The sequence below is a fragment of the Emys orbicularis genome, chromosome 14 (genome assembly GCF_028017835.1).
Source record: "Emys orbicularis isolate rEmyOrb1 chromosome 14, rEmyOrb1.hap1, whole genome shotgun sequence".
Taxonomy (NCBI): domain Eukaryota; kingdom Metazoa; phylum Chordata; order Testudines; family Emydidae; genus Emys; species Emys orbicularis.
In genome coordinates this window covers 6195358-6212723 of record NC_088696.1, presented here as the reverse complement: position 1 = coordinate 6212723, position 17366 = coordinate 6195358, and the positions used below count along the sequence as shown (strand labels likewise).

General features: G+C 45.5%; 1 protein-coding gene across 2 annotated transcripts in view; it reads left to right on the top strand.

Annotated features, from left to right (window-relative positions):
* Window positions 1-16399: 16399 nt before the first annotated feature.
* JPH3 (junctophilin 3) overlaps window positions 16400-17366 on the top strand; it is a 113935-nt gene continuing 112968 nt past the window's right edge. For both annotated transcript variants that reach the window (XM_065416727.1, XM_065416726.1), the window contains exon 1: window positions 16400-16781. In XM_065416727.1, the coding sequence (XP_065272799.1) occupies window positions 16400-16781 (382 nt within the window). The remainder of the gene's footprint in view (window positions 16782-17366) is intronic.

The following is a 17366-nucleotide window of genomic DNA, read 5'->3' as shown; positions in this document are numbered from 1 at the left end:
CTGAGGATTAATTAGATAGTGTCTGTATAGCACCTTGAACATGAAAAGCACCCTATAATTAGCAGGCATTATGAAAGCAAGTAGCAAAATTGATTTAAAACTCTTTGAACAGATACTCACAGTGCGTCGGTAAATATGCAGATTTTAATTCCTGCAGAGACCTAATATGCTGCTCATCCACCCGTCTGTCCATCAAAACAACTATCTTCTTAGTTAGCCAGCCTGGATGTGCCATGCCCCAGTCAAAGTCACAAACGCCAGTGTCCTTAGCAAAGCCATACATGGAGACAAATGGTGTTTAACAAATGGAATTTACAGTCAATTCTCTTGTTGTATTTACTTCACTTGGTGGAAACAGGCAGACTTTGATTTTCACATAATAGTGTGCTGAGAATAACAGCCCTTAAATCGTTTCCAAGGAGGGGGAAAGGTACAACAAGCTAAACACACTAACGCTCTATAACAGTCTGGACATTGTGATCGAGAACTACAGCTTGACACACAGAGTAACTACAGGTAGCAGTACATAAAACAGATTGATGCCACTCCAATATATAACAGGCCTTTTGGAAGTTCATCTAGAGGAAGGATGGCCTGGTGGTTAAAGCACAGTGCTGGGAAGCAGATGTGGCTTCTTGTCCCAGTTCTGCCTTTGACTTTATGTGTGACCTTGAACAAGTTACTCCAGTTCTCTGTGCCTCAGTTTCCTCATATGTAACATGGGGATAATAGTGACCCACCTCATAGTTACTTAATGATTGTAAAGCACTTTGAGATCCTCCTATGGAAGGCACCAGAGGGAGTGCCAGGCTCATACTAAAGACTTGTAATAACGTCACAATGCTGGGTATGCAACCTGCTGAAAGATTTCACTGCAGCCCATCCTGCTGCTGTGGGATGCCGTAGACTGCTATGCTTTACATCTGCTCAGCAATCTTTCAGCTGGCTAATGGGTCAGTAAATCGTTAAAGGTTAAAGCTGCAGTTTCAGACCTGTTCCTCCCAAAGGCCACAGTTCAAGTCCTTGCGCTGCTAATTGGCCTTGCAGTTTGTTCCTGGGGTCAGCTTTCTAGGCCTTTGCTTGTGCTAAGGTTCTTTTCCAGAATGTGACAAAATATAGCTTTCAACTGTCTACTGCCCTCCTTCCAAGAGAGGCCATGAGAATCATTATAAAGCAGCAGTTCCCAAACTTTTTCCTGGGCTGACTCACCAATTGCATTTTGTCTTTTTTGGCGACCCACCATTACATATATGTACCCTCCACCCCGGCCCCACAACCATAATCCCAGCCTGGTATGGTGAGGAGGCTCCACGGTGGCAGGGAGGGAGTTGGAGAGTGAGCCTGCCCCACACTCACCCCACAATGGCAGCTTCTGTCCTGTGGTGCTGGGTCCAGCGCCCTGCTCCAGGCATTGCAACCTGGCGCACAAGGTTGCTGCGCCACTCGGGTTAGGCCCGGCCCAGTCAGGAATAGAATTGTCAACCCAGGAGACATGTATGTTTGCCTACGCCAGGGCCCTGTGATGGGTTAATCTGGCCCTGAATGTGGCAACCCATCTAAAACCTTTCCATGACCCACTGGTGGGTCAGGACCCATCCTCTGGGAAACACTGTTATAAAGGTTGCCATATGGGGGGACATAACACTCATAAATTGCCCCCCTTTTTTATTTTTAACCGTGACGTCAGTTGGAGCATATCATGAGAAGTTAGTGCAGTCAAAATACATTATCTGGAAGGGACCAGGGAGGGACCACCTTTTTGTTCTGTGTTTGTACAGCGCCTAGCACAGTGGGGTCTCAGTCCATGACTAGGGCTCGGGGCCTCTGTTAATATAAATCATAATAATACAGTTAAGAACTGACTGATCTCAAAAAGTAGGAGACTCATCCCTGAACAGGGTGTTTCTAGTGGGATTCCACAGGGATCAGTACTAGCAAGTCACTATTCAACATTTTAATCAATGAGCTGGAGATAAATATACAATCACTGCCAATAAAATTTGCAGATGACTCAAAGATTGGAAGAGTGGAAGAGTGGTAAATAACGAGGACAGGGCAGTTATACAGAGCAATCCGGATCATTTGGTAAGCTGGGCCCATTCAAACAAAATGCGTTTTACTATAATGTAAAATGGAATACTAATACTTGCCCACCTGGCATCTTCAGGTGAATGGTACTAACAAAAAAAAAAAAATCAGCATTACCAATTCTCACAATTTTATTGAGTGTCACGATTTCTGCTGTTTTACTTAAAGCCCCAGCTCTGGGATTCATGGGGTTATGAGAGAATTTCAGCTTCTAGTATAGTAAATAAAAAGTAAGTTTCTTGCAAACTTGACTACTAAAGGCTAAAACCCCCCAAAGATAAAGAAAGAGAATCCAAAATGTATTAATTTATTAAAAAAAAACAACCCTTCATGATTTTAGGGGCCTGACTCATGATTTTTGATCACATGGGATTGACAAAGCTGTAAAATGCTAAATATTATAATACAATAAAGTTGCTTATGCTGGGTTTACCATTTGTTGGTACTTTCTACCATAGAATCATAGGACTGGAAGGGACCTCGAGAGGTCTTCTAATTCAGTCCCCTGCACTCAAGGCAGGATTAAGTATCTCTAGTTGTGAACAGGTTTTGTACACATAACCGATGAAGTCCAAGTACATTTTCCAAAGAAGGATTCTTCTCTTCACACTTTGTCAGCCACATAGCCTCACATACAAGTGACAGATGTCACCCTTAATTATCCCAGCATTCCCTCTCCTGGGTCTCCTACAGAAACTCAAAGGAGAACATCAAGGCTTGACATGCAGGCCATGTTTCATTTGGCTAAGACTGGATTCCTGGGTAGTATTTCCGGGAATCTCTCATCTACAGAAAAATATTACTCTTGCTTTTTGTAGCATCAGGTTATAAGTAAAACCTTCAGAAGCTGAGAACAGGGAAGAGCGGCAGGTTAGGTAGAGCGTCTTGGGGGGAACTGGTAGTACTTTCCCAAGACCCTATACTCCTTTCCTGTGTCTTTATTTGTAGGGCTTACAAGATCAGAGGTCTGAGAGCAGTATGGGCAGGGGATGCCCTCTCCCTTCAGCAACTGGGCTTTGCATGGGGAAGGACTGAAGGAGGGAGTGGGCATCATCAGTTGCTTGTGAGAGAGGAGTGAACTTCCCCCTATTTCTCTCTATTGGGCATTAACTCTGAAGCCTAATGGTGCAGCAATTGGCAACATTGTTTAACCCCTGATCATTTTAGCAGAAATGACCAGCCCCTCTGGCATTGTGGGGACAATGATGCTTATTTTACCAAACTTGAGTAGAGAAACACCACTTCCCCTACAATCTGACACCTAACTCCTTCACCCCTCCACGAGACACCTTCAGGAAGGGCTGCGGCCCACTAACAGGACAACAAGAGGGAGCGGGGTGGGAGGGGGGATTTGCATGTCCATTACTCGTTTTGGACCTATAGCAGTTTCCAAGCCTGTTAAACTGGCACCTTTCATCAGTATGCAATTCAATCTGTCATTCTTATTTTTTTAAATGCTACATTCAGCAGCACGGTGGGTGCATCCTACCTGGGTGCACTTTACCAGGTACATTCAGCACCAGTTAAGGCACTCAGATACTGTAGTGACGTGAGTGGGTGGGTGGATAGGCAGGTATAGATAGGAGTCTACAGCTGTGTTTTCACCCCACAACTTATTAAGGTGGAGGAGGAGAACAATGGCATAAGGAGAATAGCAGAAAGCTTCACCAGCTGCAAAGAAACCTCTTATCTGTGCAAACATATTTTCCTTTGGCATTACAATCGCTGCAGCTAATACTGTGAAGGATTTTGCAAATCCCAGGCTGTTCCCCTCACACACCTTTCAACTGCCCTAAATAATATGATGTTCTTTGTCACATGAAGGGACTGTGATATTCTGCCCTGAGTAAGATTTTCAACTCTTCCCCTCTTTTCCTGCTGACTTAGTGACCTGCTGAAAACAGGGAATGACTCATTAAATGCTTGTGGCAGCTCTGTGCTTTTTAATCTCTTCTATTTTAGACACCGGTCTCAAAGCCCACGGCCAGGGGAAAGCCTGGGAGCAGAGATAAAAACATTTCAGGACACAAGATTTCAGGAGGCTGATGCATCTCTTCAGCCCGCTGAAGCCCGGAGTCATGTGAAACAGACATTGCTTGTTTGCTTTCTGACCTGGTGAGCCAGAGAGAGTGTTTGGAGGATAAAGCTGTGACACAGAGGCCTGGCGGTGGTTAACCTCCCTGTGTCAGCCACTCTCATCAGGCCTGACAAACTCACTACACCTAACACATTGCTGTCATAGTGTTTATCTGTAAGGAATGCCGTGCGAGATATCACATGAAAGCTGGTGACACACTGGTCATTAATATTGTCATGGAATGGATGTATTAACAGTATCCGAGGAATTATGGATACTCACTAATATTACTCTTTAAAGACTAACCAAACAAAGGGAGAAACAAAGTTTTCTTCCAGACAAGAGGGCGGACAGTTATTCCCCCAGTCTCTAATGTAAATTGAGCCTGGTGATGCCAGAGACAAGGGCCAGGTCATCCGCACTGGCGGTAAACAGGAGGAGAAAATTACCACGAGGATGTGAAATTAGCATGGGAAGAAACCAGAGCGTGAACGTGAGGGGGGTCATCCTGACTCTGGTGACAAAGACAAACTTTGGAGAATATAAGGAGAAGCAAGAGATGTTTTGGTTATCCATCCCTGAGGGAACAGAGAAGTCAGCACTCTTTGCATTTATGAATGGTGGCTCCCCAACCATGTGGGTTGGTGACGCTGAGAAGCAGCTGTAGTAGGTGAGAAAACTGGTTTAGACAAAGCTTGGAGCCTGCTAAGTTTCTATGTGGACTCTTGGGAATGTTATGCTTTTGTTTTATTTGTAACCATTTTTGCTTTCTGTTGTCTCTGCTTGGTATCACTTACATCTCTGTTCTTTATTAATAAACATTTTCTTGTTTTATTATCAGTTCATCTCCATGCTGATATATGAAACCACTAGTGGCGCCTCCTCCTGGCCGTCCTGGGGATTAGCTCTGCAAGGTGCTACCCTCCTCTGACAGTGTCCCTACCCATGGTCCTTTCTCACCTGCGGGCCCCTCTCTCTCCAGGAACTGCAGCCTCCTCTTTGTGACTTGGCCCTCTGGCCAGGTCACTATGTTGTTCCCCCTTCCAGGGGGGGGAAGGGGGCGGGGAGGAGGAGGAGTGGGTAACAAAGTCTTTCTGGAACAAATCGTCCCAGGCAGTCATCTGTCCTTTGTGTGGTCTATGCAGGGCCAGCTCAGGCTTTTTTGCCACCCCGAGCGGTGAAGGGGGGAAAAAAAAAAAAAAGCGATCGGCGGCACTTCGGCGGCAGCTCAACCACGCCGCTTCATTCCTCGGCGGCAATTCGGCGGCGGGTCCTTCGGTCTGAGAGGGACCCCTGCCGAATTGCCGCCGAAGACCCGGATGTGTCGCCCCTTCCCATTGGCCGCCCCAAGCACCTGCTTCTTTCGCTGGTGCCTGGAGCCAGCCCTGGGTCTATGCCATGTCCTCAGTGGCTGGCAGGGGAACCCAGGCCCACCCTCTACTCCAGGTTCCAGCTCATGGGCCCTCTAATCATCAGCCAAGGCCTGCACTGTCCTACCTTGCTGCTTTTCCCCTGAGCCTTTCCTACTTTTCTGGCTCTCTCCCACTCTCTGGGTTTGCCAGCCTCCCAACTCCCTCCTCTCAGGGAGTAACTGTGGACTACCCTCCATAGTCCCAAACACACCTTCCTCCTTTCTGCTAGCAGCTCCCTGGCTTTACAGAAGCCTCACCTGTTCCCGTACAGGTGAGCTTCCCCTAATTATGGCTTTCCTCTCAGCCTTCAGCCTAATAAGTTATTTGGCCCATCTGGCCTCCATTAGCCCCTTCAGGGCAAGGGTGGACAGTCCATCACATACACCAAGGGTTAATCTGCAAAGCAAAGTCAGGACTGGAAGAATTCTAAGGGGGTTGTTTGGCTGGCAGGGAGCTGCCACACAGTATAGCACCAAGACACCCCTCTTATGGTAAGGGGTGACTTACGCTTCTGGATGCCCCAAGGAAGTGTCACAAAAGAGGGAAGCAGGGATATAAAGCTGGTGACAGCCCTTCCCTGCAGACTTTCAGGGCCTGCCCCCACAACCTGTGGCACGCACTCTGGGCTGGACAATCTGGACCCTACTTCTGTCCAGATGGGCCCTGAGGGGACAATTCCTAGCAAAGGTCATAAGGGTTGGGAGAGAGACAGGTACTGTAATTGATCTTTAAAATAGTCCTTTAAAACCTCTCTCTTTAAAATCATTCCAATCTCTCTCTTTAGACTTGAGTTTTGTGAAAGAAGACCTGAATTTTTGCCCTAAACAACTTCACTACGATCCTTTAAGGCTCTCTCCAGTGATGGTGGCACACAGTTAATATGAATCACTTCACATTCAGGAGCTGCTTAGTAAATTGTTGGCCACACAAAATAAAGAGCCATTGCATATGCACCTCAAACCTTTCGGTTGGTTCATACAGTTCGATGCAATAGCTAGGAGCTGAAAGGGCATTCTGGGTATATAACTATCCAAATGCACCCATCATACTGCCTACTTTCCTTACAATACACCGCTGTCCATCTTGGTATTTATACAGAGCCCATCAATAGAGCATATGGGCACCTCCTAGTCTACAGTGACTTTATCCTCACCCCATCCCTGTGAGGTAGGAAATTGCTCTTATTCCCAGTATACAGAGTAAGGAACTGAGGCACAGAGGGATTAAGTAGTTTGCCTAAGGTCACACAGTCAGTGTGTGGAAGAGCCAGGAATTGAATACAGATCTCTTGAGTCCCAGTCTAGTGCCTTAATCTCAAGACCATGTTTCCTCTTACAACTACTGTAATACAGCCACTAGCTTTTTATACTGGCCTGGCATTCACCCAGGGCAAGCGCTTGCAATGAAACGAGGCACTTCTGAAAGTGCATGAAACATCAGCGCCCAGATGAGGTCTCTACTGCTCTGCATTCCATTCCCAGCCCTCTCCTACTCAATTTATCAAAGTGTGCATGAAGGGTACTGGATTGAGCAAAGACCTAAGGAAAAACAATTCATTTTGTCATATGTTAAAAAACAAAAACAAACAAACAAAAACCAACCTTATAAAATACTTCTAGTTACCAGCAGAAAGCTTCCTGCCCTCTCTGCACTCCGCTGATCAGGATCAGCTTCTTTGCTGCCGTTTTTGTGCCTCTTGATTTCTTCGCAGAAACTGGCTCTATTTTTACCCGGATAAAGCAGATCAGATTTGCAGTAATTGGCTGGATAAACAGACGCACACTGTACACAGCAAGTTAATGGGATACATTCAGTGACCAGCAAATGCACTTAGCCCAGGCCAAGCACAAAGAAAACAATCAAGCTAATTTATTGTACACATGTAGCATGGCCATTAACCCTCTATCCCCAAACATATTTCCTTGGGGGGACAAGGAGTGTAAAACATTTCCCCATTTTCTCTAAAGCTCATAGCAAACCAGTATTAAACCCAAATACATGCAAGAGTTTCTCTTTCTGGTTAACCCAGGTCTTGACCTGGGGAGAGATTACTAGCACAGAAGTGGTTACACATTAAGACAGAAAAATGCTACTTGTGACTCACAGGTGGACCTCCTTCAATAATAAAATGTCCAACCATTTCAAATCGCTTTCATAACCTGTAATCTACTGGGAGATTAGCAACAATCCTGCTTGTTACAATATCATTCTGTTGTCTTTTGGGGTAGATTAGTTAGAGACCAGAGAGATAAGGGAAAGCTTGGGGACTACTCCAGCTGACTTTATTCTAATGAAACACTATTAACTGGGGAAAGGAAAAGAGGGGGAAAGTTAAAATGAAAAGCAATCAAGTCTCTGGAGAGGTATTTTTCATTCTGATGTCATTAGAACTGGTAAAATGTAGGCAATTCAGATTGATCTATGCCAGGGAATTGCTATCAGACCCATTCTAGCCAGGGTGGGATAGGTAGCCCAAGCAGTCCTCAAAAGGATGCACACAGCGGCCCCTCTGACATCTGTTTGACACTGGTGTAGCTTCATTGGCTTCACTAGTGTTACTCCTGGTTATGGTGTAAATGAGAGGAATCAGGCCTGTATGCTGCATAAGTAACTTTAATATGCACCTCTCTTGTGAGTGGCAGCAGTCCACTCATGGACCCCCCCATGCAGACGGGGGTCTGCACAATCGGTCAGCGAACGTCATTCCTGATCTCATTCCAGAATGCTTCCCCATAGCTCCTATGGCTGAAGGCCAACCTCCCTGAAGATCTGTGGTGAGCGGAAGAGGGGCAACTAACTTCTACTCTGTGCCCCTGCTGATGGGGAAGTTTGGGTTTGGGTTTTGTTTTTAAACGGAGAGTGCCTATGGACAGAACTTTGCCTTGAATGTAAAGAGCAAAATTCTCTGCCCCTTTCCCCCATGGATAGCTCTGACCCACAGTGTGTATATCTAATGCCCATTCCATGCACTTGGGTCGTAGACATTAGTGGGAACTTCACATGCAGAGCAAGGGCTTAATATACTATAGAGATCTGCACACTATGGATCAAAAAGCAGGAAGTGTAAAGGGTTACCAAATCAGAGTCGGTCTATACTGCAATGATGGGGTGTGACTGCAGTTCGAGTAGCCATGCCCATGCTATCTTTAATTTAGCTAGCTCAGATACCTGAACAGCAAAGCCACAGCAGCACGCTTCAGTGTGGGTCTGTCCCACAAATAATCACCCAGGGTTCCAGGTGGGCTTGTACAGCCCATGCTGCAGTATGCATTGCAACGGCTTCTCTGCTCCCGTACCTGAGCTCGCTAGATGAAAGCTAGCTCAGGTAGGACTACTTGAGCTGCAAGCACACCCCATTGTTCCCATATAAACATACCCTGAAAGTGAATGAGGACCTTGCTTACAATTAGTTACAACTGTGTAACTCCACTAAATATACTGGTGTTGTACACACATAACAGAGGGTGCAATCTGAAGACAATGGAGTTCCACAGGGATAACGGAGAACAGAATTTGGCTCGCAGAATCTTTATTTCAGGGGGTGAGAAGGAAAGACCCCAGCTTGACTTTCAGATCCCAGCAGTAGTCTGAAGTTAGAAAACATACTTTTTCACTTTTAAGGCCAGCAAATCTGATCTATAGCATTTGTGAGACAATCAACATGGATCCCCACAATGCTGTCTTTACAGAGCCACTTTTAAGTGTAGGATCACACGCTAAAGATATCCCAGTTACTGGGAACACAAGAAAACACAGAAAATATAATACATCTGAGGATCTGTTTCTAAAACAACACGTCTTCTAATATTTTCCACAAAGCACAAATGATGCTAATGGTTTGAAGATATCAGTGACGAAACAGATATTAGAAAGATTCTCCATCACTGGCGATTTGAAAATCTAGATTAGACGTCCTTCCGAAAGATCTGCTCTAGTTAAAACAGGAAGTAATTTGAGGCAGTTCTATGGCTTGTGTTATGCAGGAGTCAGAATGGATTTTCTCAGTGGTCCCTTCAGAATTTATGAGTCTGAGTAAAATACTAAAACTGCTAAAAAAAAAAAAAAACCCCAAACAGTATTCAGTCAATACAACATCACACTGGCTATTGCTCGCATGAAATTAAATGAAAGGTATTTTCCCATTTGCACAGAGGTGTAACTGCATTACCTTGAACTGATTGGTAACGGAAAGCTTATAATGACAGATGAGACCCAACTCCCATGCCACAAAGCCGGTTTGCCAAAAGCAAGAGCAAGCCGCAGAGTGATTTCTCCTCCGTTCACATGTTGTTATTTACAGATGCCATGCTGGCTCCATACACACAAAGAACAGCACTGAAATGATGTGAAACACATCTCGTCCCAGCACAATGGGAGCCCCTTGTCATTTGTAAACATGGCACAACAGAGGCAGGCGATCCTTTACAGCTGTGGGTTTTGCTTTTTGCATTTTACATCCTGTCTGAGCATGGGGTTGTCTCCCCTTACCCCTGCTCAGCTGGTTGATCCATTGGATGCTGGTTATCATCACATGTTTGTTGGCTTTTTGTTGTATTGTATTATTCTATTTCATTTTTATTTATTTAGTAGTTTATTAATCCGAGATAAGATGATCAGTGTTAAGTGGAAACCCACTAACTTGAGTTAAGGCTCAGTCAATAACGGTCCCCTTTAATATACTGGGGAAATGTGTCAAGATTTGACCAAATGAATTCCAAAATAATTCCTGTTTGCAGTGTTGCTGCAGCTCTGTTGGTCCCAGAGACACAAGTGGGTGAGGTAATATTTTTTTATTGGAGCAACTTCTGTTGGTGAAAGAGACGAGCTTTCAAGTTACACTCTGAGTACCTTTCCCAGACCTGAAGAAAAGCTCTGTGGAGTTCAAAAGCATGTCTCTCACACAATCAGAAGTTGATCCAATAAAAGATATTACCTCACCCAAAATAATTCCTGGTATTCAAGAAACATACCCACTCTGGGCCTGATACTGCAGCATTTAGGCAGGTGAAACTGATGTTGACTTCAGCCTGCAGTGTAGTTATAGCTGTGTCGGTCTCAGGATATTAGAGAGACAAGGTGGGTGAAGTAATAGACTTTATTGGACCAACTTCTGTTGGTGAGAGAGACAGTTTTTGAGCTTACACAGAGCTGTGGCTTGAAAGCTTCTCTCTCTCAGCTAGGGTGACCAGACAGCAAATGTGAAAAATGAGGACAGAGGGTGGTGGTGGTGGGGGGGGGTAATAGGAGCCTATATAAGAAAAAGACCCCAAAATCGGGACTGTCCCTATAAAATCGGGACATCTGGTCACCCTACTCTCACCAGCAGAAGTTGGGCCAATAAAAGATATTATTTCACTCATCCTCCCTAATTAACTTCAGTGGTAGTTTTGCTAACCCTGCCCCCCCAAGATGGCCGGATCAGTCGTCATCTTACACGGCCTGTAGATTGCTGGGAGTGGGAAGTGATCCAACCGAAAGAGGCTTCAATGACTCCCTGCCCCACTTTGTCCTCTTCCTTCCGCCCCTCCCCCAACCCAATGGAAGCCAGAATGCCTGAGGCTGACACGCAGAGGGGTCCCGAGAGGTAGTTAGGAGGGCAGGGGATCATGCTCAGTGTGAGCATTTTCTCCAAGCTAAACCCCAGCCACTGTGCAAAGCCGGAGTAAGCAGGCTTTGCCATGGCTTCTCTAGGGCAATAAGGATGCCTGATTCAGGGCCACAAACAGCATCTGCAGTTGTGCCCTGCCCTCATGCGTTCTTTCAGTGGACCCGTGCAGTAATGCACCCACACCAGCCACGTCTCCCCAGCTCCTGGGGCGGAGCTGTGAAGAAAAATCACCAGAGAGCACTGCTCCACAACAAATTTGCAAAGAGGCCATCTCCTCATTGGTGGAACCCCTGCCTTCCAACCAGCGCCCCCCGCCCCTCCCGGTTACACTGCCTTCCAGGCTTTCTGCCGCCCTTCTGCTAGCTTCAGGATAACGCTGGGGGTGGATTAAGGAAGCCTCCACAAATCAGGGCCTTGTACTGGGATGGGGCATTCAGACCCATAAAGTCAAAGGAGGGGGAGCCAGATACAGCATGCATAGGATAGGGAGTCAGGAGTGTTGCAAGCAATTTAGCAAGAGGCATGGAGTTGCATGGGGGCAAGCTTTCCATGGACTAGATCTGGACTTCATTTAGTCTAAATCCATCATGGAGTTAATGAGCAAGAGAAGTTTCATTGTGTACATGTGTCACTGATCTTCACCAGCTACAGAGCGACGTGCTAACAGATGGGTGGCAGAAATGGCCATGAAGTGAGCATTCGTCATTCTTTAACGATGCCTCGCCCCAAAAGAAACTACTGTGCAGTATGTGCTGCTCATCCAACGGTACCAATAAGTAAAAACAATGACCAATGATGTCAAAAGATAGAAATAAAATGTTTACCCAATGCCCTTCCCATTGGCCTCATATTCTGCAACTATAGATTGAGAATGACAGGGAAATAAATGAAGGTAGAAATTGCCCCTAGCACTGAGGTCACTGGGGTGCTGCACCTAAAATAATATTCAGTTTTAAAATCAGAAAGCATGCTGAATGGCCCAGCTACAGAAACAATCCCATCACTAAATCTCACACCTATAAACTCCCTGCAATATTTATTTGGCCTAAATTTGTCTGACTGCAGTATTAATAGATTACTGATTGCTTTTTAAAAGAAATTCCGTCTTGATTTTTTTAAACAAGGTTTCATTAAACGTTTTTTAATCCCCACTATACATATAAAATGAGGGGGTCTAAATTAGAACATAAGAACATAAGAACGGCCATACTGGGTCAGACCAAAGTCCATCCAGCCAGTATCCTGTCTACCGACAGTGGCCAATGCCAGGTGCCCCAGAGGGAGTGAACCTAACAGGTTACCACTGAAGAAAGAGATCTTGGAGTCATTGTGGATAGTTCTCTGAAAATATCCACTCAGTGTGCAGCGGCAGTCAAAAAAGCAAACAGAATGTTGGGAATCATTAAGAAGGGAAAGATAAAAAGACAGAAAATAGCATATTGCCTCTATATAAATCTATAGTACACACACATCTTGAATACTGTGTGCAGATGTGGTTGCCCCATCTCAGAAAAAAATCTATTTGAATTGGAAAAGGTTCAGAAAAGGGCAACAAAAATGATTATGGAATGGCTGCCATACAACAAGAGTTTAATAAGACTGGGACTTTTCAGCTTAGAAAAGAGACAACTAAGGGAGGATATGATAGAGGTCTATAAAATCATGATTGGTGTGGAGAAAGTAAATAAGGAAATGTTATTTACTCCTTCTCGTAACACAAGAATTAGGGGTCACCAAATGAAATTAATAGGCAGCAGGTTTAAAAACAAACAAAAGGAAGTATTTTTTCATACAATGCACAGTCAACCTATGGAACTTCTTGCCAGAGGATGTTGTGAAGACCAAGACTATAACAGGTTCAAAAAAGAACTAGATAAGTTCATGGAGGATTGGTCCATCAATGGCTATTAGCCAGGATGTGCAGGGATGGTGTCCCTAGCCTCTGTTTGCCAGAAGCTGGGAATGGATCACTTGATGATTACCTGTTCTGTTCATTCCCTCTGGGGCACCCGGCATTGGTCACTGTTGGAAAACAGGATACTGGGCTAGATGGACTGACCCAGTATGGCTGTTCTTATGTACATGTTGTTTACAGTGAATTTATTCAGTGATTGTGCTATGCATGGCTTTTGGTGTAGATGAGCATACCCTGGCAGGTGATTTCTATAGAGTATGGGACTCATTAGAATCAGCTGGAATGGAATAATGGTTGCTCACATTTAAAAAGTAGGTGGCTAACATGTGAAAATACACAGAAGATACTTTAAAGTGGCTGAGGGAAAAATTGAAGTGATGTGATGCGTGCCAGGCATCACTCTGCTTTTATATTGTATATGGAGCTGGCAGGGAAATCCCTTTTTCCCCTTGAAAATTTGTGACAAAGTCTAAACCAATTTCATTTCCCTCAAAAATGGTCTTGGAAGTGTTTTGGGGTTTTTGTTGGAAATAAAACAAAAAGTTTGATCTTTTGGTTGCCAAAAACTGAAATTTTTTCCAGGTTCTGTGTTTTTGATGGAAACCCACAGAGTGTTGATGAAAATAGGCATTTCTCTTGTGAAAATTTCCGATTTGCTGAACAAACATTTTCCATCAAAAAACTGTTTCAATGGAAACTGTTCCATCTGCACTGGTTGCATCTCTTTCTCCAACCCTTTATCCACTTAGGTTGCAAGTTCTTCACTGCCGGGACTGTCTCTTGCTGTGTGTCTGTACAGTGCCCAACACAATGCGGCCTTGATCTTAGTTGGGGCCTCTAAATGCTACTCTAATACAAAGGAGTAACTTAGAATAATAATTAGGAATGAGAAGCTAAAGGTTACCAAATATATTCTTACAGACTAGAATGTAATACACATTAAAATATATTACTATACTGGATAGGGTGAAAAATTACTAATAGAGATGGAACCGAATGGGAATCCTACATCTGAAACCTCCCCAAGCTTGGGCAAATATAGACTCAGGTCTCAATTCAGCAATCCATCTCTGTTCAGCAAAGCACATAAGCATTTACTTGTCTTTGAGCATGTGCCCCTAAGTCCTACGGATTTGAATGGGACTTAAGCACTTCCTTAAAGTTAAGCAGATGCTTACATTTTTTGCTGAACTGGGGCCTCAGATCTGAGTCCAGATCCAAACATCATCTTGCCTCGAGTCCATCACTAATTATTAACAATAAATAAATAAATAAATAAATAATTATGCAGGAGTGGAAAGACTATGCAGTTCCCCAAGCATGTGGCTGGGAGTCAACAAAATCGCAAACATTTTCTGAAGGAGGCTGATCTCCTCCCCCTGCCCCCCCTCCCAGATTCTGCTTTGCCAGGCTTCAGCTCATGTGAACGATATTAAAAAAATATATATATTTTCTGAAATTCAAAGCCCCCCTTTTAATCCATGAAAATATAAACCTTGATCCTGCCAACACTTAAGCACATCTCTCCAGTGGGAATACTCAGGTACTTAAATTAAGCACATGCTTTTTCAGGATTGGAGCCTTATGTGGTCTGAATTCACTGCTGCTGTGACTCCAGCTCCACTGAGCATGGTCGTGAGTAGCTACAGTATGTTTATCGTTTTCTAGCCTGTAAGAATTCCACGAGTGCCTGTAGGATCCTGGTATGTGTTTGTTGCTGGCTCTTTGCTCTCTTGCACATTTTTGTGGGGCAAGGATGGTCGTGAAGTAAAATGGGGTTTAGGAGTGAGACAACTTTAATATGAATTGGACAGAAGGGCAGATGGTTTATTAATATAGCTCAGACTCTGGTGTCTGCATTAAACAATAACAACAACCAATAACTAATGAATAATGTCTTTTTGCACCATCAGTGTGCTTGGCCCTGTATAAAAGGCAGTTTTTGCCCCAAGACTTTGCAGTGGGGGGTTAACAACATGTTTGGCCCCATAACATTAAGATAAATCGACTCGCCTTTATTTTAAACAGGGTCCAGAAGCACAGACTAGCCAGCAATTAAATCTGGGGAGGAGGGTAAGCGAGGAATGTAGAGGCAGCAATAAACAAACAAATAAATAAAGGAGACAAGCCCGGGTTTGTTTTTCCTCTAGGTTCTGTGCTGACAGATCCCAGCCTGCCACGAATAATCACCCTGCTGCAGGCTAACCCGGCGGCCTGTTTTGTCTGCGATAAGCCTGCTGTGTCCAAGGAGGTAGTGGGTTAAGCCTCTGGTGGGAGAGCTCTGTTCTGGGAGTCTCCACCTTACGCAGTTCCTGTCTCTTTAAATCCGGGCTGAGCATGGAACCGAGAGCAGCCCGCCTAGGATCTGTTCTCCTTAATAAGCAAGATTTATAACCACTAGGAAGACAGGAAGAAGGGAAGGGGGGACCGAAGGGAGAGAAGGGGAAGCAAGAGGACCCCTCTTCCCCCCCCCCAGACTGGAGATACAAAAAAAGAGACCCCCCCCCCCTCCCTCCCTCCAGATCCTTCTCCCTCCGCCCCTCCACCCCATCCTTCACACTGCTGAGAGCATCTTTGCACCAAGATGCGGGACTTGTTCCAACCCCCGAGCGGAGGCCGAATGGAGTGAGGTTTGCTGGGGGGAGGAATCAGAGCCGCTCAGTTGTTTTCTCGGGTGAGGGGTGTGTGTGTGTGTGTGTGTGTGTGTGTGTGCGCGCCTGTGTGAGCGAGAGACGGGGAGACACAGACACTGCATTGCTGCTGAGCCACGAGTCTCCACTATGCTGCTGCTGCCGCTTCTGCCAGGGCTGGGGCGTGCGAGTCAATATCAGCAGCGGGCAGCCCCAGGTGGAGGTCACAGCTGTGGGGCTGAGACCCTTGATTTCTTCTGAGTTGAGACAGGGATTATTTAAAAAAAAAAATTGTTGGCAGTTGGTCTCCCTCGCCCCCCCCCTTCTTCTCCCCCCTCCCCCCTTTATTTCCCTTTCCTGGGCTCTGCCTTGGATGATTTTTAGGTGGAGTCGTTTGCACCAAAACCCTATAGCTGCTGCTCTTCTTGCTGCTCTTCCCCCCCACGCCCTCTCCCCCTCCCTTTTTTTGGTGTGATACTGTTTCCACAGCAGAAGAAGAAGGGACTGATCCTGAGGATACTCCTAGAGAATGAATAACCCCAAGAAATTGACTTAAGCAGCACCCTGGATCCGGTGCACGATTCAGATTTGATTAAATAATCATTCAATTTTTTTTTGGGCCATTTTCTTTTTTCACCTTTTTGGGGATTTGCAAACTGAATTACATGCATGTCCAGTGGGGGAAGGTTTAATTTTGACGATGGAGGCTCCTACTGTGGAGGCTGGGAGGACGGAAAGGCTCACGGCCATGGAATCTGTACCGGCCCGAAGGGTCAAGGCGAGTATACAGGCTCCTGGAGTCACGGCTTTGAGGTGCTGGGGGTCTACACCTGGCCCAGTGGCAACACTTACCAAGGCACCTGGGCACAGGGCAAGCGCCATGGCATTGGTTTGGAGAGCAAGGGGAAGTGGGTGTACAAAGGAGAGTGGACTCATGGATTTAAGGGACGGTACGGGGTCCGCGAATGCAGTGGCAATGGGGCCAAATACGAAGGCACCTGGAGCAATGGATTACAGGATGGCTACGGGACAGAGACCTACTCAGATGGAGGTAGGTGATGCATTAATATCTTCTGAGACGGATCAGGCTGTGATAAAAGGAAGTCAGAGGTTAGAAGAAATTTCCCCTGCCTCCCCCATAAGAGGGACCCTTTGTTTGGGCTGAACTTTTAAAGTTTGCTGCCTGCTAGTTGGGAGTGAGTGATGATCACACCAATTTCCTACAGGGTACAGGAAACCAGCCCAGCATGGCATTATCCCAGCCATTTGACACAAGCTGCCCCCTATGTTCAATGGGGCTCTAAGCTTTTTCTCCCTACAGATGACCAAAGCTTTTCAGAGGAGGGTATGGGAGGAAGAGGGACACAGATCTGAGGCAGGAGGCAGCGTAGCCAAGTTGAAAGGAGACAGGCCAAGTTGGATTCAGAGTCATGACTGCACCACCATAACCTGTAGGATCTCCACCAAGCCTCCAAAGCAGCCCTGGGTAGAATGGACATTGCACTGCTGCAAGCTCTTGTACAGATATTTGAAATTCTAGCTATAAGAAACAGATGGCAAATGCTCTCAGCAAGGGTCAGATCTTTACATCCACGTATCGCCTTCCTGTCCCCTCCAAACACAAACCTACACGTGA